This window comes from Lynx canadensis, chromosome B3, assembly GCF_007474595.2.
Source record: "Lynx canadensis isolate LIC74 chromosome B3, mLynCan4.pri.v2, whole genome shotgun sequence".
NCBI lineage: Eukaryota > Metazoa > Chordata > Mammalia > Carnivora > Felidae > Lynx > Lynx canadensis.
Genome location: NC_044308.2, coordinates 37359174 through 37381036, shown reverse-complemented (window position 1 = coordinate 37381036; position 21863 = coordinate 37359174). Strand labels below are relative to the sequence as shown.

At 41.1% G+C, this 21863-nt stretch overlaps 1 protein-coding gene across 6 annotated transcripts in view; it reads left to right on the top strand.

The window, feature by feature from the left end:
- MAP2K5 (mitogen-activated protein kinase kinase 5) overlaps window positions 1–21863 on the top strand; it is a 273345-nt gene that overhangs the window by 189026 nt on the left and 62456 nt on the right. For 4 of the 6 annotated variants that reach the window (XM_030317856.1, XM_030317855.1, XM_030317860.1 and 1 more), the window contains 2 exons: window positions 19568–19594; window positions 19907–19939. The exons of the other annotated variants lie outside the window; for them this stretch is intronic. In XM_030317856.1, the coding sequence (XP_030173716.1) occupies window positions 19568–19594; window positions 19907–19939 (60 nt within the window). The remainder of the gene's footprint in view (window positions 1–19567; window positions 19595–19906; window positions 19940–21863) is intronic. 6 annotated transcript variants of the gene reach the window in all.

Sequence of the window (21863 nt, the reverse complement as noted above, 5' to 3'; positions counted from 1 at the left end):
AATTTTTAAACAATTCACTGTTTGGCCAATTTATACAATCCCCTAAAATTCTGTAAATGAAGAGACCCTGTTACAGTATATCTCTCAGAGAAGTCTTAGTAGAAAAACCTGTGAGCCATCTCGTAAAAGTGCCAGAGATTGAAAACGTAGCTATGTTCTTGAGATTCCTAATGTGTCGAGTAATTACCCAGTGAGATTTGGTAAGTGATGAGTGTAAGAAACAGATTGCTATTGCGTTTAACGAATGAAGCATTTGAATGCTCTGGTCAGATTTGGGAAGAGGCTGTACACCTTTGCAATTCTGTTTTTTTGAAATGTTTAAGTATATGTGTGTGTACTTGATCAGTCAAGTGGAAGCTGGAAAATTCTAATGTGCTGGGCTCCCTTGTTAGCAATAACCTTTATGCCAGAGTCAGAGGGAAAACCGTATTCCGTGAATCGTGATCGAATATTGTCACCGAATTGGGACTTTCATTTGAAATAATAGAAGCAGCTTTGATGCCATCAGGCCTGTTTCCCACGCCTTTCATCAGAAGTTGGTGTGCTTCATTGCTAGAATCAGCAATGACGTCAGGTGGAGTTGGCATCTATTTCACAGGCTTGGCCCTGGAGACTTCAGACTGGGAAAGGATGCTGTAGCCACACCATACCTGCCCTTCCCTTTGCCCTCAAAGCACGTGGATAACAATGTTTATTTTCATAGTATTCTGACACTGGATTATGGATAACACCTTCTCTTTGGCCCATAGTATCTCATTTGAACCCCCAGCCACTCCGTGAGATGGTGTCCCCTTAAATTGGGCAAACAGAATGGTTGATATGTGCACTGTTGAATTGCAGCAGGGTTGCAGTAGGCAGGAGTGAATCACAGACATCGGGATTGGGAGGGATCTCAGACATCATCGAATCAAACCTCTGTACCGTATCTCTGGAAAGCAGACATCCACACTCTGCTTGAACACCTCGGGGGATAGGAAACTCCTTACTTTATAAACAGCCATCCAGTCAAAGCAGTGTTCTGTTTACCAAGCCAAGGACTAACTGCTTCATCCTAATAGTTGGCCACTGATCTGGTCCTTGAACACATGAAAACCTTTCATATATCCTCGTGATCACATAGTTTGGCATCCCTTCTGTCAGGGCCAGAGACGGTACCAGGACATCACTACTCTGAACTCAAAGTCAGATCAGGGCATCAAATCCGAGCTCGTCACTAGTGGCAAGTTGAGAAGATGGGCCTGTTGGAGAGACCTCTGGACCAGGAGTCAAAAGATGAGAATTAGAACCCAGCTCCACCACAAACTGTAGTCACCACAGGCCTTAATTCTTGCTTTGTGACTCCTTGGGGTTTCATTTTCCTAACTCTAGGATGAGGATCCTGATACTTGTCTTTTCTATCTGATGAGAGCAAGTATGCAGATGTAATGGGCTTATGGATTAGGAAACCACTCGGAGAAGTACAGAGGGCCATCCCACTGGCCCTGATGTTGGGCTGTAGCACACAATGGAATTTCTAATAGTCAACCAAAGGTCACGAAAGGATGTGCTCGGCAACTGCCAGCCACAACTGGAGCAGAGCGTAAAATGAGTAGAGAGGAAAGCAGAGAGGAGAGTCCAGCTTTGAGACTTCTACCAACCTGGCCTCAGTGCTGCTTGCTGACAGTGTCGTTAGCATTGCCTCTTCCTGCCGGTGACACCGTGTGTGTTTCCAGTGGGGATGCAGATGAGGGAAGGGTGTCAGGAAGACGTTAGGGAGACTCTCTGGCCTGGGACCAACATAAAAATTAAAGGACTGGATTTTTGTTGAGATAATTATTCTATATAGACTTCATTGTTTTGTGCTTGAGTTTTTATCTGTTATTTGGAAGCACTCTCTAGTTTCGTTTCCTTTAGGCCTTTAAGTTGGAGAGCCTCATTGGCATGCAGTTTAGGACTCTACAGAAAAAAAAGTTTAGGAGCCACTCTAAATGCTCAGGCGTGTTAATGTTACTACACCTTATAATAGGAAGAACAATGATGTCGTGGATTCACGTAACTCTTTTCTGCCATCGAGCTCCAGGTCACTTCCTGTTATCTGACTCGGGCTGTCTATCCCACCTACAGGGGCTGTTCTTCCCAACCTCCAGGGGAGCAGACTGAGGCTTGGCGAGGTGAGGCACCTTGCCTCAGGGATGAATGGGTATAGTCAGATAGATGTAGGACTTACAGACAACTAAACCAAATGAGTGGGCTCTGTGTACTCCGAATTTGGTTGGCTGTTTATACTACTCTTCTTCCCGCTGAGCCCCTCCAAGTCCTTTTCCTGATTTGCCTTCTCCACCGTAGGAGGCCTCGTGTGTAGGTGAGAAATGCTGCACGTCGGGGGCCATGCCGTGGTAAATGATGACAAGACCATTCCCTAGAGGCCTTTCGCTTTTCTTACCATGGGATTAGCAGAGTCACAGCAGGATCCAGAGGGCTCCAGAGCTCTCCCTGACCCCAGTGCCATTAAATTCTGGGTGCCTGTGAAGCAACGGGATCATGAAACATTGTGTTTTTAAACATCTCACAAACGTAGCATATCCATTTCTTGAACGCTTTAGCATTAATAGTAGTCTGGAAAGATGTGCAGGTCTGGACAAGGACTGGAGCTGTGTAGAGCTAATCGTGTAGATCCAAATTCAGTTGACTTAAAAAACATCATGGTGGGCAATGGTTTGTTTAATGACACCATAATTGAGGAGAACTGAAAAAGATTGCCTGCTAAAAATTGTCACCCTTCATTCAAACTTTACAGTAGTGCCCTGCATTGAGACGATAGTAAATCCATTAAGGAGACTTCTCAGGAGGGTGTTCTAGCTCTGACATTTTGGAGATTTGGTAAGCAGGATGCCACAGGAAATTGAAGAAAATACAGATACAAATGTATTTAAAGTACTTTTGTATGTATAAAAATGTTGTTGTTCTTTTAGCTACAATTCCTGATCTTGGTTAATAAATTACATCAAAATGACCTGAAGTTAAAAAAAGGAAAAAAATCTGAGCAAATAGTGCCCCTGGTATTGTAAAGCTTTGAATGTTTTCACACCCCATTAATTTATTACTTCTCTTTCTTCATCTTTAAATTTCATTTTTTTTTTTCAAAAATTCCGACTCCCCGCTGCTGCAGTGATTTTCATCTTGTTGTTAATTTTCCCTGCTCCATATGGAGCTCCAGACATTTCACCTGGAGGCTGTACTAGATTTTGTTGTAGTGATCGTACTTCCGGAGGCCAAAACTGTCATTTAGGGTTCCTGGTGCATCTGTCTGCGCCAGGCTTTTCACTGGCATGGGAGAGTGTGAATAACAAATTGGATGCACCTGAGATTCAGATGATTAGTGTGTTTTGTGAATCTCCACGACTTGTAAGCAGATAGCTCTGGGGGGGGTGGGAGGGCTAAACAGCGACTGTGGGTGAATCTGTACTCACACCTTACATTTGGGGCTTTGCAAGGGAAGTGCAAACATCCCAGGCAGTCTGAGTGCAGAGAGAGTAACAAATATTTCATCCTGCCTTGTCATTGATTAGAAAAGAGCCTTTAATTTCATTTCACCCCATGTTGTGATTAATTTGCATTCTTTGTCAGAAGTTAATGGAGTTTTTTATGGTTCACTCTGAAATCCTTGAAGACATCAGACTTGATCTGATGTTTATACAACCGCCAGCGGAATTTTTTCGTTTGATTGATGGCAAGCTTGATGTTATTCCAAACGGCTTTTTAAGCTGTTTTTAAGAATTATTTGAATAAAATGCAAGCAAGATATTGTTGTAACGATCAAGATTATCTGTTAAAAATCTGTTTCAAATAAAGAAGATGATAAGTAGTAAAAAGGATCAAAAACATAAGAGATAAAGTGAATAGCGACGTTATTTGTTAAAAATACATAAGAATGGCATTCAGATAAATTATTGCAATATATAGAGATCATTTTTCTTGAAAAAAAAATATACCATCATCTGGCCAGATAGAATAATTAAGGCAAAGGTAGAAGGAAAATCTAGATCTTTGGGATTAAAAACCTTTACTACCAATTGGCTAATTCTCATTTATTCTGCCAGCTTTTACCACCAATGTACGAAATAGAGATCTACTGTTCTTAACTCAAGGAGACAGGGTCTGTCAGGCCTGTTAGCTGAACAAAATGATGACATATTACTTGTCTCAATAAAGAGACATTCTTAAATCCCAGTACAAGTTAAACATAAGTGGATGATAGAGGATTTTAAGTGAAAGACATGCATTCTTAATAGTATAACGACTGGCTTTTTTCATAGGATAGTACAGAAATGAAATGCCCTGTTTTTAAAAGCAGTATATACCCTGGTTGTTTGTGTGGGTGAAAGGAATGTGTGTGTTCATCCCGTATACACTACATATCAAAGTATGAGGGGAGCTGTAGGTGGCGTTTGCTCAGAACCCCCTGCTACTAACCAAGGAAATATGTTGTGCAAATGCTTTTTGATTACTAATACCATTTGTTTGATTTGGGGGCTTTGCCTTGCTTCAGCAGATTCTTGCTTTGCTGTGATTGCTGCTAGTGAAACTTGCTCATAGGTCAAAAAGCTACTTATCTGAGCACTTTCATTTAAAACAGATTAATTTATTTGCTGTATCTGAAAGTTTGCTAAATAATTGGGTGGTTTTAATTGAAGTTACTGCTTTCTGATCCTTGTATTAACATGATCTAAGGTCCTTTTTATTATATGCAATCCATATTATTGACCAAATTTGCCCTGTTTTCATTTAAATGTAAGCAGCTTGTCAAGGAGAAAATATTTTGTTTAACTTGGCTTGGAAACCTGCTATTTTAATGTGTTTTTTTTTTCAATTGACAGACTGTCTTTTAAACATTCATTTATTCTGTAGTAATAAATTGTGCTCTCGATAGAGCATTTGTCTCATAATGGAGTAGAAAGCGTATGTTCTTAAAACTATTTTAAAATATTAAACACTTTTCAAAAGATAATGCTGGAATTCTGAGTTTTATACCTAATTTTATTCATGTTTTAAAAGCCTTTTACTATGCTATTACTAATCCTAATTTTGATAATTGAATGTTGTTTTATATTCAATGTTAAATTCAGACCATCGATTTTATTATCTTATTTATGTACTAATGTACTGATCGTGACTAGAACAATGTAGAATTGCAAAATAATACCTAGAAAGTTGACCTTCTTTGAAAAAAAGGGATTTGGAGTTTATCCCTTGTTACATGAACTTTTTGAAGTTTAGAACATCAAGGGTTCTATAAAATCATAAATATCCATTTTTTTGTGTGAGGTCTATAGTCAAAGAACAAAAAAACAAACAATGGGTAATTACCACAGACTTCAAGTACTCACCTTTAGTTGGCAAGAGTCCAGAAGCAATGTGCGTGCATTTTTTTGCTAAACAGGTTCCTAGCCTACATGTTTTAATTCATTATTTTCATTCTTGTTATTTAGGATATAGATATTTAAAATAGAGCGTTACTTAAAGCCATACAAAGTCCGATTTCGTGTTCCACAAAAGGCAGAGGTGAAATCTAAGTGATAGGAAGATGCTCCCTTACATGCATATGCTGCTTCCCAGGAATTTTGAAAGTGGCCGTGCCAGATTCTTCTCCCATTATGTATCTCATGCTTATCAAGAGATCTCCCAATGTTCTTGGCTTAGCCTATTGCAAAGATAGGAAGTAGGTTCCTAGTGTGTCTTTAAAATAGAGCAGAAATGGAATAGAGAGAATGCCCAAAGAGTGGGTAGCCTAGAAACATGACATTTTTCCCTAAAGATAAATTACTTGTTAATACCTCGATTGAAGTATATGCAGTTAGCCAGCTAGGCTGGTGAACCCTGGCTTTTTTGAAACACTAACCCCATGTTGGTTTGATTTTTATAGCACCTTCTAAACTACTCTATGACATAGATCTCAATTCAATTCAACATATATTTGTCACCAAGCACCTACTCTGCCCTGGCACTGTGCTACGTGCCAGAAGTCCAGCAAGGAAACAGATGTGGTCCCTGCTCTCAAAGAGTCTAGTCTAGTGGAGAGAAAAATATAAAACAAACAAATGACAGTTGATGCAAAAGGAACCAGACGGGAGGTGGTGTGCTCTGCCCTCCAGAAGAAGAGGTCAGCTCAGTTCAGAAAGCTGTGAAGGCTTCACGGAGAAGGTGATGCCTGAGCTGAGGCTGTGAGGCTAAAAAGAAGGGAAAGAACTTTCCAGGCATTCTCATCAGCAGGAGATTCATCCGGTAAAAGATAAAGGTCTAAAGCAGCATGTTGTATGCAGTATCCTTCTAGTACTTTAATTTACTAGGGTACTACTACTACTGTTACTCTCATTTCCCTACCTGTTTAGGAATTTCCCTGGGTAATTTTCAAAGCAGCACTGGGAGGGCAGTAAGAGACGGGAGGGCAGAGTGGGGGAGAAGAGAGGGGGTGTGTCAGGACAGAGATGGCAAGTGCAGCAGAAACCAGGTAATGAAACTGGGATTGAGAATTTCATGAATCCCTCTGAGATGACTGGGAGCCAGCCTGAGGTTGGAAATCATTACGTTTTAAGATCTCTGCCCCTGAGGTCAGCTGGCACATGCCTCTGAGGGCCTTGGCACATCATAGGACGTTTTCTAGGGAGGGGGGGTTGTCATGATCAGATGAGCTAATGCCTAAGAGGACACTTTGAAAAATATAAGAAATTAAACAAGAGCTAGGTAATATTAGTATTATTTATATTTCTGGGAAGTACTTTAGGGATTTACCTATGTAACTCTGAAAATATATGACTGTGTCTCACGTCTCACACCAGGTAGGACTAAAATGAATTACTTTTCTGATCCCACAAGAGCCTTCCTTTACAGTCTTTCTTTTTTGAGTTATAATTTATCATTCACGATCACAATCATAATATATAGAACTATATACAGAACCCAGTGATTGTTATGTCAGTAACTAGGGACCCTGATTCTTCTATGATTTTTAAATAATCAGCTTAGCCCAGAAATAGAATTGAAGTTTGAAGTAAGGAATCGAGCGCCCAGTCTGGCTTTCAGGTGGCAACTTTGCCGTCTCCCCTCCCTCTTGGGCTCTGTGGTCTGAGAGCCCTTCCACTTTTCCCCCTTTGGTTTCTCTGAGTGCTGTCTGCTACTTCGTGGGATCATAGAATTTCAGAAGGTGACGAGATCTTACAGTGACCTGTTCCAACTCTTTCACTTTATAAAGGAGGAAATGAGATTCCGATAGCCATTCAGTGACTCACTCAGGATGAGCAGGTGTTTGACAACTTACCGGGTCAGACTGGTTCCCACTCTAGAGGGATGGTGCAGGGAGAAAGACACCCAGAGGCTTTGAGCCCAAATGGCCATTTTTATGGTACACGACCATCCACTCAAGTGCTGCATTTAACTGGTGTGTCTGCAGAGATAGAAATTACTGTCCCAGGATGCTACATGTCTACCAGGTAATTGCTGATGGGTACAGATCCCTCAGGGGAAAGTGGTCCTCAATAGCAGTAATACCAACAGCAACAAAGACATCAACTTTTATCATATGCCAGTGTTTTACTTATACTATTCAGTATAGAAAACTTGGGTAGATTTGAGGCTCGGGATTCATTGGCATCCAACCTAAAAAGGAGGCGGACGTGGCCAGGTTTTGTTTGAGCACAGATTACTTTTCAGATGTTTTAACAGTTCTGGATTAATGCCTGGGGGGCTTGGGAATTCTTCCTCAACTAAAATGTTAATGATGCTAAGAACCCGACCCTCTTTAGTGCCAATAAAGTGCACAAGCTAAGTTCATTGAAAAATCAATGCGTTGCCTAAAAGGAGCAAAGAGCTGATTCGATTTAGGATTGGAAATTGCCCAGGACACCCCAGGTGGAAAGAGGGTCCCAAGGGCTGCTAGGAGCTAGGAAAGGAGGCAGTTGTCTGTTTATGTCTATAGCCAGGGTGTCAGCTCCAAGGAATTGTGGGAAACTGAGGCAACCAATTAGAACCAAGCGTGGACCCTGTTATGCCATACCCTGTCAAAGTCTACAGATAATGACCGCCATGCAGAGAGGGAAAGAGAAGCTGGAGAACACGCTAGTCTTAGGAGGAAAGGAGGTCAGAGGAGGAAAGAAAGACCAAAATGGCTAATGAAGCTTGTCTTGTTTTCTGTTCAGAAACAGGTTGCAAAGAGCACTATTCAGGGCATGGGGAGACCTTGACCGTAGTCCTAGTTCTAGTTGGGCAAAATACAGTAAACAAAAGAAACTTTTCCAGTGAGAGGCCTTCCTCCACCCCTTTGCCTCCATAGCCAGGCAGCTGCAAACGCTCGATGACTCGGGGCAGAGAGGACCAGGAGGCAGCAAGTGAGGCACCCATCAAGTGACAAGTTAAATCATTGTCAGAATGAGGTTTCTGGGAGGCATCTGGGTGAGTCAGTTGGTTAAGCATCTGATGCTTGATTTTGGCTCAGGTCGTGATCTCACGGTTTGTGGGATCGAGCACCACATCAGACTCTGCACTGACAACGCAGAGCCTGCTTGGGATTCTCTTTCTCTGTCTCTCTCTGCTCCTCCCCTGCTTACTCTCTCTCTCTCTCTCTACCTCTCAAAAAAGAATATGGTTTCTGTCCCCATTCCCCCCATTCTACACACACAGAGCTAACCTGAGTTCTGTTCCTGGCTTTTCTTGCTAGTTGTTTGACCTTAGTTCTTTTCAGACCTCAGTTACTTCATCTGGAAAATGATAGAGGTGTCCTAGGTCAGTGATTTGCAGAATTGCTTGGAAAGACAGGGCATAAAATAGATGGGAATTCACTCCCAGACACCTACATACATGCATGCACACACAAATACCAGGAAGTTCTGTTTTTGTCTGTTAATTTTTGTTAATGTGTCTAAGTAATACCTTACATGAACCTTGAGTTATTTGGTAACCAGTGTCTGAAAAATGCTGAGCTAGATACTTCTGTGGTCTCCTTTCATCTGTATGAGCAATTTTCCCCTCTTGTCCACACCTTCAGCTACCTTTCTCATCACCATCTCCCAAGTACACTCTTGGACTTTATTGAACTGGATTTCACCCAAATCAAACTATGAGAGGTGTGAACCACATCTCTGAAACAGGAATCAAACTTTTTGTTTAGTTCGTTCTAAATTTTTTTTGTTGTTGTTTAAGTGTATTGATTTATTTTGAGACAGACAGAAACAGCCCAAGTGGAGGAGGGGCAGAGAGAGAGGTAGACAGAGAATTCCAAGCAGGCTCCGCACCATCAGTACAGAGGCAGACATGGGGCTCAAACTCACGAAACTGTGAGATCATGACCTGAGCCGAAATCAAAAGTCAGACACTTCACCGACTGAGCCACCCAGGCGCCCCGTTTAGTTCATTCTAGATCCATGACTTTTTTTCTTTAAATCCTGTTTTGAATCTCATTTACAGCCAAACCAGTAAGACACATGTTAATTAATATGGTTATGTGTGACTATATTTCAAGATTCTTTCCTTTCTAATGCCAAATAATGCAGGGGGCACCTGAGTGGCTCAGTCAGTTGAGTGTCCGACTTTGGCTCAGGTCATGATCTAATGCGAAATAAAGCATGTATTAGCTACAGTTGCAGTTTATCTCAAAATCTCAGCAGGCCAAACAATGTTGTCAAATGGCATCATGGTTAAAAAAAAAAAAAAAAGGCAGCAATATATAGAGTCTTAGCCCACAAAGAAAGCATTCTGTGAAATGCCTGAAAACATCCCATTTTTGGGGACACTGTCTTAGAAATCTACAGCACCTTGAATCTAGCAAATTGTATTTTATCCAAAAATTAAGTGGCATTTTAAGGAGAATGCAAACCCTGTGATTTAAGTCTTAGCTCTGTCACTAACTTTCAGGGACCTTAAAGAAGTCACTCATTTTTGTGGACCAGCACTCGCAGCTTATCCATCCACTGGAACCTAGACTCCAGTACAGTGCCTGGTGTAGAGGAAGTTCTTGATAAAGATACATGAACTGGGGTGCCTGGGTGTCTCGGTCGGTGAAGTGTTCAGCTCTTGATTTCAACTCAGGTCATGATCTCACGGTTTGCTGTCAGTACAGAGCCTACTTGGGATCCTGTCTCTCCCTCTCTCTCTCTGCCACTATCCCACTCATGCTCCCTCTCTCTGTCTTTCTAAAAATAAGTAAACTTAAAAAAAAAAAAAAAGGATGTGAATCAATGAATTAGTGATTTAGCCTGACTTCACTTTTTTTACATGTTGACCTAACAGATTTTAGAATCAGAAAGAACTAAGAATCAATACACATTTTTAAGCTTTCAGTTTGTAATTTTGTCCCCTTTTCTTCTGTGTCCATATTTCCCCTCTGTCCTGCCAGCATTAATACCTGAAGGATCAAAGCTTCCAAAGAGATGTGATAGTTGTCTTAAGATACTTGAGGGTTCTCATGTAAGAAAAGACGTGGATTTGCACTGTCAGGAAAGTAGAGCTGGAACAAGAGAGAGAATAGACAGTCAGAAGACAGAAAGTCCCCATCACTGTATGCATCCAGACAGAAGCCCTGTGAGCCAGGAGTGTAATGAAGGAGGGATTCAGGGATCACACAGAGGTGGGTCAGATTAAAAAACCTTTAAGATTCTTTCAGACCCCGAGAGTCTGTGATTCTACTTGAGTGTTGGACAGGCCTCTCCTCAACCAAACAAATACAAGGCTAATGTATTTCCTGTCTGATGCAGGGGAGAGGCAACAGGTAGAAACTTCCATCAGACTTGTCTAGATTCTGTAATTGCTTTAATCGTGTACTCATTTTGACTCTCGAATACCTTGTCAGTATGAAACCCAAATGGAAGAGTACAGGAAAGAAGTAATTCTTTTTCAGCCCAAGATTTATACACGTCTGTTCCTCTCCACTGAGCCAACTGTGTGATATGGCTATCTATCAAAAGCTGAAGGCACTTGTAGCTGCCAGGAGTTTCTCCTCCTGAATAGCGTATAATGTCCAGGACAAGGCAACTGAGCCAGTCTTTCCGAGGCATGTGTTCAGGTGTGGGTGTCACACTTTATGAGGAACACACACACGTGGCACCACATTCCGAGAAACGTGGTCACAGTGGTGGAGAATGTGAAACCATGTTCACCTCCGCCAGGCAGCTTTATGGTGCAAGTAACAGAACACCCAACTCAGGCCGCCTCAACCACAAGGGGACTTAATTGAAATCCACGTCCAAAAAGCCAAGTATTCCTGGGTTTTTTGGTAGAACTGGATTCAACAGGTCACTTTTGGCTCTGTTTCTGGTAGCCTTTTCCTTCACAGACCAAGAATGGCTTTTGGGGTTCCCGGGCCACCTGCTTCCCAGTTAGAAAGGAATAACAAGCCTCTCTTCCCCACAGGCAGCAAGAGGCCATAGGCTTCAGTTTGATTGGATCGGTTAACTTCCCCAAGCCCAGGGGACTTAGCTGTTGCGGACTAGTTTAAGCCTGAACCACATGTTCTGCCCATAAAGCTGGCGATGAAGTAGGTGAGGATGTGAAGTACATGGGCTATTTAAGGCTAGGGGAATGTTATCAGAGTGTCATTACTAATAGAAGGGGGAAGAACAGAGGGCAATCAATCATAACAGATGATCTCAAGGAGAAAACAGGATGCTCACTCGGGAAAGAAAACTTCGTGAAGAAACAGCCATCTTCAAATATGTGAGTTGCTGCCACTAAATCACTACAGCTCCAGACCATGGGTATATCTCCTAGGGAGACATATTTGAACTCGTAATAAGAAAGAACTTTCTGACAATTTAAGCCACCCAGGATGGAATCATTGGAATCCCATTCCTGGAAGTCTTCTTCCAGAGTCAGAAGCAAGGAGTCAGACCAGGTGACCTCTAACATCGTTCTGGATTCTTTCGCTTGTGGAGGATTGAAGTTAATTGAGATGCAGACTAAATGATAGCTCCAGAAAAACCCTTTGAGACATTTTGACACTTTAAAAATCTTTTGTTACAGCACATTTATTTGACCATAAACAATGGAATGGTCAATAGGCCTTTCTCAAAAACGCCACATCCCCTCCCACTCCCTGCCCCCCACATACATAACTGATACTCTAAACTAGATTCTAGAATAAGACCACCCTTTTGGGGGGAAGAGAGAAAAGTTTGGTACAGCCAGTGTATTTTCTTTGAAAGGAAAAATCTTTTCTCTGTGAGGAAAGTGCTCAATGGACATCTTGGCAAGGCTAAGGGAGAAGATTAATTTTATCACTCACATGTTTCATTTTAAAATGTGTTTGTGAGCCCCTGCTTTTCTTACAAAATTCAGGCCTGAATATGAAAATTTACATGTGCCCAGAGGATGATTTACTAGGGTTCCTATACCCCTATGTGAAGTAGGACATGAGCTATGTCAGTTTTAAATACACAAGGGATAAAAGAGTGTAGACTGGCAGTCAGGTCCTTTCTTTCCTGCTCACTGACTGGCAGACCCAGCAAATGAATAATGTTACACTCTACCTTGACGCTCCAGCTGCTGTGTTTTGTGTGAAAATGCATCGTCCTTGATACTCGGGAAGCAGTGAGAGCCAAGTGATCTAATTTATGGCCGTGATGATTTTCTGTCTGGTCCTATCTGAGCTGAGCCCTCCTCTAGGCATCTTACAGCCTTTCTGTCCCACCCAGCTATTTGTGAAATTCAGGGGTATCTAGTCTGAGCTTTTCAAAACTGGTCCCTCCTAAAGGCAGCAGAGAGAAAGTGCCAGGGAGTGGATTTTAGAAGCTGGGAATCCTACTGACTTTCTCGTGTCCCACCGAGTAGCTCCTTGTTAAATCATCTGACAACTTATTTTTGTTTTAAGTCATTAATTGTCGTTTAAATAAGACCCATGACTTATTTTTTGTTTTTGTTTTGTTCTATGTAAGATACGCTAATAGATTTCCAGGCGTGATAAGAACTTGAACAAGGACAGAGGCTGATAAACAAGAGAGATATGGCACAAGTGAATTATACTTGTTAATTTTGTATTATTAGTAATAATATATATTACTCATTTATTTTGTCTCGTGCATTCATTCAATATCTAAAAATATCAGTTTGTCAGAATTCCCATTTATGGTTCACTAGAGTACATTTTATTCTTCTTTTTTAATACTTTTTAAAGTTTATTTATTTATTTTGAGAAAGAATGAGAGACACAACCAGAAGAGGAAGGGCAGAGAAAGAGAGAGGGTGGGACAGAGGATCCAAGGCAGGCTCTGTGCTGACAACAGAGCGCCCCATGTGGGGCTTGAACTCATGAACCATGAGATCATGACCTGAGCCAAAGTTGGATGCTTAACCGACTGAGCCACCCAGATGCCCCTGTTCTCTCTCTCTCTTTTTTTTTTTTCAAAAAAAAAAAACAAAAAACAAACAAACAAAAAAAAAACAAAACCCAGTCCTTTGTTTAGGAAATCTTACCTTTTTTTTATGAAACATTTGTTTAATGTTTATTTTTGAGAGAGACAGAGACAGAACATGAGTGGAGGAAGAGCAGAGAGAGAGAGGGAGACACAGAATCTGAAGCAGGCTCTAGGCTTTGAGCTGTCAGCACAGAGCTGGATATGGGGCTCGAACTCACGAACTGTGAGATCATGACCTGAGCCGAAGTCAGACACTTAACCGACTGAACCACCCAGGCACCCCTAGGAAGTCTTATTTTAAGTTAGTGGTACTAAGCAATATGTGTTTAGCTTGTGGTCATGTGGAAATGATTTTTCTGTTCTCTTGTTGAAGCCTTTTTGAGATTTGGGCACTTTGTTTTTGCAAAGTTGTAGCAGATTGGAGGTGGTGTGTACCTAAATTTTAGCACCCCACACGGTGCCAGATAAAATAAGATTGACTGCCAGTACCAGCTCTCCCCTGGGTAGGAAAAAATATGGCACCTGAATGGGAAGCTCTGCCTGGGAGGACTCTTTGGATTATCCTCTGGCTCATCCCCTCACTTTGTAATCAAGAGCCCTGAACCCAGTGAAGGGAGGGAGCTTCTGAGACCATGGGGGTCTGACTGGAATTCCAGGGGGCTTTTTGACTCCAGTGCATATGCATTTTCTCCATACCAAGCAGCTGCCTGAGTCAGCACTATGGTCTAGCCTGGGCTGTATCTTGGGCACTATGCCCCTCAAAGCCTCAGTTTCCCTAACAGCAAAATGAGTAGACTGAAGTAGATCATCTCTGCAGCTACTTTCATTAAAGAAAAAAAGTTTTAGGTCATTATTCTTCATTTACAATATAAAAGTCCCAGTTTACCATAATCCTGGTTTATGTTAGGCAGGGTTAAGCTTAATGCATCTGATTTGAAAAGAGAGTCTGCAAAATAGCTATCGTTCCTAAAATGTGTGTGAAATAAGAATAGAGTTGAACAGGGGCACTTGGGTGGCTCAGTCAGTTAAGCGTCCGACTTCAACTCAGGTCATGATCTCTCAGTCCGTGAGTTCGAGCCCCGTGTCAGGCTCTGGGCTGATGGCTCAGAGCCTGGAGCCTGCTTCCAATTCTGTGTCTCCCTCTCTCTCTGCCCCCCCCCCCCGTTCATGCTCTGTCTCTCTCTGTCTCAAAAATAAATAAACATTAAAAAAAATTTTTTTTAAAAAGAATAGAGTTGAACATTGCAGGCTCAAGTGTAGTGCCAGGAACACCACACACACACACACACACACACACACACACACACACACTCCTGGTATTCTTTAAAAATGCTCACCGTATCATTTAATTTCATATTTCCTTCTTCTACTTAAGAGAAAATAACACAAGCTAGGAAAGCAGTAAATATGTAAAGAGAAAATTTGTCAACTGATATTGGAAGATCTGACCTCGGTCACACATAAATCTCTGCGACAAGGGCTGCAGGGCAAGCTATCATTCCAGAGAGTAAAAGAGAAAATGAAAGCTATTGCTGGTGTCTTCTCGAAGTTACATAGGTGGATCATTTTAGTTTCCTGACTGTGCTTCTGCACATAATGTAGAAGGGCTGGTGGCCAAGCCTGCTTTCCCGCTGTGTGTACACAGCACCTCTGCAGAGGTGGGTGTGTAATGCGGGGTCCCCAGAGTTGCTGTTTATCACCAGAGCCGTTGACTAGATAGTTGAGGCCCCACAAGTAAACTTTTGCATCAGGAGCTTCCTTTCCGGGATCATTTTCCAAAGCCATTAGTCATGCTATGGGAGTTCTTCTAATTGCCAGCTATACAGTCCTTGCAAGGAAATATGTGATAAATGTTACCGCAGTAACACCCCACAACTGATACTTAGGCCCGCCCGTTATGAAGTCTTTCCTCCCCATTTAAACACACAAGGATCTGTCTTACATCAGACTGAGGTGTCCCCTGTTAGTGTGCCTTAAAGCCTTATAGCTAAGGGCTGGCAAAAGGGGGGAAAAAGGCTATGCCCAGAAGAGAAAAGAGGTTCAACTAATTAGTCTATCAAAATGCTACTAGTTCTGGAGACTGATTAGCAAAGTGTAACGGCTGGAGCAATTATTGTTCTGTTCATTGTCCCAAAGTACTAGTTAGATGTAGACTACTCGACACCAGCAAAATGTGCAAACGGGAATCTGGACTTGGACGAGTTAGTTATAAACAGCATTTCCTGTGTTGTGAGGTACAGGCAGTTCATCAGCCCTAACAATATTATTGTGTTCCTCTGAACTCTGCTCTCACAGCTCAGCATTTGGGAGGCAGACCTAGAATAAAGAGAGGCATTCACAAAGCTAACATTTTATATCAAGCACCCTTAGTACCACTTTTAATGTGCTATAAAACTAGGGGCTTCACTTTTTCATGAACTGTGTGTAAAAGCAGAGGCAGTGACTGGAGGTTGACTTTGTTTCAGTCTGTTTTATGGTTCCTGTGCCCATACGGTAATGTGATCTTGAAAAAGGTAAACAACAAAGAGTTTAGCAGTGAAAAATAAGCCTAATATAAATACAGTCGGGTACATGGCAATTCGGAATTTGGAAAATATGACCGTGGCATTAAATTTTCTGGTGGAATTAAACAGAGGAACAGAATATAACCTTTGAGGCAATATATCTGAGACCAACAAAGGAAAGAATATATCTAACTCTGTGGTCTGTGTGGCATTCATATAAAGAAAAGCACAGTAGCTTTATTTAATTGAGAAAATGAATCAATTACAATGATGTTGTGTCCTCAAGTTCTCGTGAAATAGAAGATATAAGTCACCGCATTGTGTAACAGTGTTAAAAAGTAATTGAGTATCTTAAGCATTTTGAATCAATTTCAGGTACTGGCACTGCTACCTTAATACAAAATTTATGAAGATGATTTCATATAATATGTAGCTATCAAAGCTGTGTAATAAAACCTGGTAACAACATCTCTCTTTAAAAACCTGGGCAGAATGGTATAGTTAGAAGATCATAAAAAAGACTCTGATACTGCTGTTTCCCTCTTCCTCGTTGTAAGGAGAAAGCATTAAAATAGTAAAATTTTGTCTTCAACCATGGTTTCTTTAACCCACAGAATAGGGCAAGGTGGAGACCTCTTAAGAGTTTAGTTCATGAGGAAAAATGTTCTCCCCTGAACTCATTTCACACAACTTATGTATTGCTGGGAACAGTGTCGCACAGTTTATTCCTGAATTTATTTTGAAACATCTCACTTAGAATGTTTGCCACTGTTTTCCTCAGAGAATGTTGTAATCCCCCCTGACTGTTGGAAATTTGTGAAAAACACTCTCTTTGCCAAAAATGGATTTCTAATTTGTTCATTACAAGTAGCCCTCCTGTTGAAGTAGATATATCTTACTAAGAATGGAGGGTGGGGGGAGAAGATCCATGTGTACTTGAAAAATAAATAAATAAAAGCCAATCTCCTGTTGGGAAGTTACCTGGGCCTTTCATGAGTTTTGAAAAGGGGTATGGCTTCTGACTAAAATCCTTAGCCTCTCCAGGGTGGTAGTTAACCCTCTCTCTTCCTTTTTTTTTTTTTTTTTTTTTTAATTTTTTAACATTTATCCATTTTTGATAGAGAAAGAGTGAATGGGAGAGGGGCAGAGAGAGAGGGAGACACAGAATCCGAAGCAGGCTCCAGGCTCTGAGCTGTCAACGCAGAGCCCGACATGGGCTTGAACTCACAAACTGTGAGATAATGACCTGAGCCGAAGTCGGACGCTCAACCGACTGAGCCACCCAGGCACCCCGTTTTTAAAAAAAATTTTGTGTTTATTTATTTTTGAGAGAGGCAGAGAGAGAGAAAGAGAGACAGAGAGAGAGAGCGGGAGAGGAGCAGAGAGAGAGCACAACACAGAATCTGAAGCAGGCTCCAGGTTCTGAGCTGTCAGTGCAGAGCCCGATGTGAGGCTCGAACTCATGAACCATGAGATCATTATCTGAACAGAAGTCAGAGTCTTAACCGACTGAGCCACCCACGTGTCTCTCTCTCCCTTTTTAAAGTAAATCTTTCCCATCAGAGCATTATGCAGAAATACTCAGTGACTAGAGGAAGGAGCAGTAATTCGGCATAACATTAAGTGGGAACTACCTAAGGAGACTACGAGCCAGTCAGCCTGGGACAGAGGTTTCAGGGAGTGGTGACTGAGTAGAGCAGGGATGAGTGGGTGCCATGTTTAGTTGGGATAATACACAGGAAAGTGCTTTTTAAAACAAGCACTGGTGAAGGAAGGGTCTGCTGAGAAGCCTCGTGGATGCAAAAGAAATGCAAAAACATAGTTTCTGCCCTTGAGAAGCATGCATTCTAGTTGAAAGGAACCCACCTGCCCAAACTGATTATTTACCCACTTTACCATGCCAAGAATATTTATACAAATATATCTACAAGTATATCTACACAAATCCAGCTGTTTTGAAATCGTGCTGTGACCATAGGTAGATATGGGGAAAGAAAAGAGCACGGGAGAAGCCACATTACCACAGCCTGTCCCTGTGGCCTTCACCCTGTCCCTGCCCCTGCCCTGTCCACTGGGAGGCCCAGTTTTCACAGAGGATAGAAATGACCCAGAGGAGGCCCAGAGGATAGAAATGACCATCCTTGCCAACCTCAGGGTACTTATGCAGATCAAATATACATGGAAGAACTTCTTAAAACACCATTAACAGTTTTTTTTACTTAAAAAATACACCTGGCTCTTAAACAACCATGGGTTTGAGCTGCATGAGTCCACTTATATGCGGATTTTTTTTTTTATAGATACAGCGCAGAACTGTAAATGTATTTTCTCTTCCTTATGATTATGATTTATTTTTTAAACTAGGCTCCACGCCCAGCATGGAGCCAAGTGCAGGACTTGAACTCACAAACCTGAGATCAAGATTGGAGCTGAAGCTGAGTCGGACACCCAGCTGACTGAGCCACCCAGGCACCCCTTCCTTACGATTTTCTTAATAATTTTCTTAACTCTCTTTTCTCTAGGTTACGTTCTTATAAGAATATAGCATATAATACATCTACCATGCAAAATATGTGTTAATCGACTCTTTATTATTACTTGTTATTGGTAACACTTTTGGTCAACAGTAGGCTGATTGTATCTGGGGAGTCAAAAGTTATATATGGATTTTCAACTGCACAGGGGTCAGCATCCCTAACCCCTGTGTTGTTCAGTGATCAAATGTCCTTTTACAATTATCCCTGTATCTTACTAGCTGGTTGGAGCTCAGTTATCTCAGTAAACAACTGACCGATCAATATCATACTTGGTTCCTGAAATTTTCCTTCTTAGGAAACTTAGTGCCTGGGACTTTATTTGCATTGAGTTAGTAATAACTGCAGTCATTTGTGTGGGGGTGGGGGATTGAAGTGTTTAGTATTTCAGTTAGTAACTGGATGTGTTATTAATTTGGTGTCACATTTTAGTCATTTTCTAAGAGACGCGGCTTATCGGTGTTAGATGTGTGAACAGCCTGCCTTCAGAATGTTGGTTAGGAACAGACATTTACTTGCCTCTGCTTTTTGTTCCCTGGAACAATGTAAAACTTGCATGAATTTGATTTTCCCAGAGAGCACTGCTTCCCAGGAAACAGGCTGAAGGAACTTTGGAAAAGGTGGTGTCTTCACCCCATTCCTGAGTTAAAGACAAATACTTCAACCACATAATTAAAGTTTTCTTCAAAAAATAGGGGATTGTGAACAGACACTGGCAGGAATCCAAAATTCTAATTTCTGACTATGATTTAATTTCAATTTTAAATAAATCGGTTTTTAATTTAAAAAGAGTGAGCTTCATAACATTAGCAATGATTGCAACATTAAGCCCAGTGTTCACAATCTAGCAATATAAAACATTATTTATATCTGAATCGTAAACAGCCTTTTGAAATGGATTATGGTTTTTCTCCCTATTCTAATACAACCTGGAGGGTACTAAAAAGTGTTGTGTGAAATTAACATTCTGCTGACTTTCGCCTATAAATGAGAAGCGAGCTATTAACATTTGTGTATTTTCATTATGTAAATTGTGTTAACACATGCCCACAAATTGCCACCAGCAATGCAATAATTTTCTCTCAGTGATCATAATGTGTCCAAGTGAGTCATTTTGATTATGACATGCTAATTACATATTGCCTTTTTTCAGATTCAGAAAAACCAGGGATCTTTAATGGTAAGCTTTATGAGTTCAGAAAAAAATTCACTTTTCTTTTTCCTGATGGCTGCTTCCTTTGCATGCTTGAATGCCTTGTTTTAAACTTAGCAAATTGCATTTTGAAGAAAATGCAAACCTTTAACTGCCTGTATTAGATTAGGTACCATTAGAAATAATAGAACATCCTGAGCATCAATGTTTTTATAAGAGTTTGCTGTTGTTGATTAATCTTGCTATATTTTATTGCATTAATGATTTTTTTCTTTCCACTCCACTGTAAAGACATTGCACAGAGGCTAATACTTTTTCCTCTCTTCTTTCCCGTTGCAGCCTCTCCAGCTTCTGCAGTGCATTGTTGATGAGGTGAGGCATCGTCTTATGTGCTTTCACTCCTAAAGTCATTCCTAATGGTGTGGAAAGCTTATATTTTGTTTCCTAATGAAGCACAGTGCCCAACATCCTCGGAGCAAGTTGTGTTGTATGGCTCTGAGCTGTGTTACGTGGACCGGCCTTGTCCGGAGTCCCACTCTCCTGATTCTGGCCCAGAATCCCTACCCAAACAGATTGTCCCACGGGCTGGTCCTCAGGGGTATCAGAAGCCCTAAAGACAAACAGGATGATATCAATTCATCCTCTTCTCCCTGGCCAGATGGGGATAGAGCCGGAAATTAAAGTGGTTATCATTTTTTTTTCCATAGCAGATATTTAAAGTCATTCCAGTAGGCAAGGGTCAGAGTCGAACAGCAAACATAAGCTGGATAAAATTTGTCTCCCTTGCTTTATTTACCCAAAGCATAGCGGGGTGATAAAAATGTTCCAAAGCTCTGGGTCAACAGTTCAGCCTTAATTTCCTAAATAGGCATTTTCCCCAGAATACATTCCTAACTTCGTCTGCTTTTAACTAGAACCCACACATTTTAAGTCCTTCTACCTCTGATAATCCTTATCCATCGAGTTCCATTGTCCCTTTGCCTTCATGGAGTTAATCTACCAGCATTTCTTTCTCAGTCTACTTTTTCTACTCCTTCTTCTGAATTTAAAGTCTGTTTTTCTGTAAATTAGTAGAACACAAGGCTTGTAGTACACAATGCTCCCAATTAAGAAAACACTAATGTTTTTTAAAAACTGACTTTCTGGGCTTGGGCTTGCCTACAGGCAATGTTTATTTTTTAAACCTTAATTTTACAATATTTAAAACACTTGTAATGAAGGCGATAAATGATTCAGATAGGAAAGTTTGAAAGAAAAAAAACAAATCGTAATTCATAATTATTCCTCTCAATTAAACATCTGTATAACCAGTTATGAGATTTAGGGGAAAAAATAAAGATCCTCCTAGGAAAAAAACAAACGCGCACACATATCACAATAATAGTAAGAATGGGGCTCTAACATCCTTAATGGTTGCATCCGTCAGTCCATATATCCCCTGCAAGCCATAAACCATGTTAGTGCAAAAATGAAGGCATCGTCCTGAAACAAATGGAGGTCCCATTATCTCGAATATCAGACAGGCCCCCTGGATCTAATAGCTCATCAATATCTTCTGTCATCTTAGATTCCAAAAGCGTCCTATCCCCATCAGAATCCTCCCAATTAAACCGGTTTTCCTGAGGTTCCCCCTCCAGGGTTGCTCAGGGACATTCCCAGGGAAACTTGGCTACCCAGTCAGATGCACAGACTGCTGGGTTCTCTGGACTCCACTGATCTTGCCTGGCCGGGCTCCTGAGCATTAGAACATTCAGGTACAGATACCCCTCACCAGCAATACATGCATTGCTGGTGAGCTAATTTGAAGTTTTTCTGAATCAAACAGATACTTTCATTCCTTATTTAAAGTAGTAATGATCGCTGTTAAATGTAAAATATTTCCACTTGCTTGATTTGGGCAAATCCTGAGACTTTTGAAATTATCCTAAAGAGATGTTCTAAGGCAGGATGGTATGTGGGAAGGATAGTAGCATGTGACTTAAATGGTATGTTTTTCTTTATAGCATTTCTTCCTCAGTTGAGAGAAAAATATAATGTAGACACCTGTTCCCGTTTATGCAAAAGACATATTAAAAATATCTTCTTCAAGGAAACTTGCGAAATTTACATTGAATTTACTAGAACAAACATAAATTGATCTTGGAACTGAGCTGATGTTCCATGATGAGTATTAGGAAAGAATTGGCCAACTGACCTGCCTTATGCAAAGTGCATTCTAGCTTCTAAGAAAGAAAGGATGGTGGGACTGGGGGGAGGTGTTAATTACTGTGCTTGTCCCATGTTTGTCACATTTCCC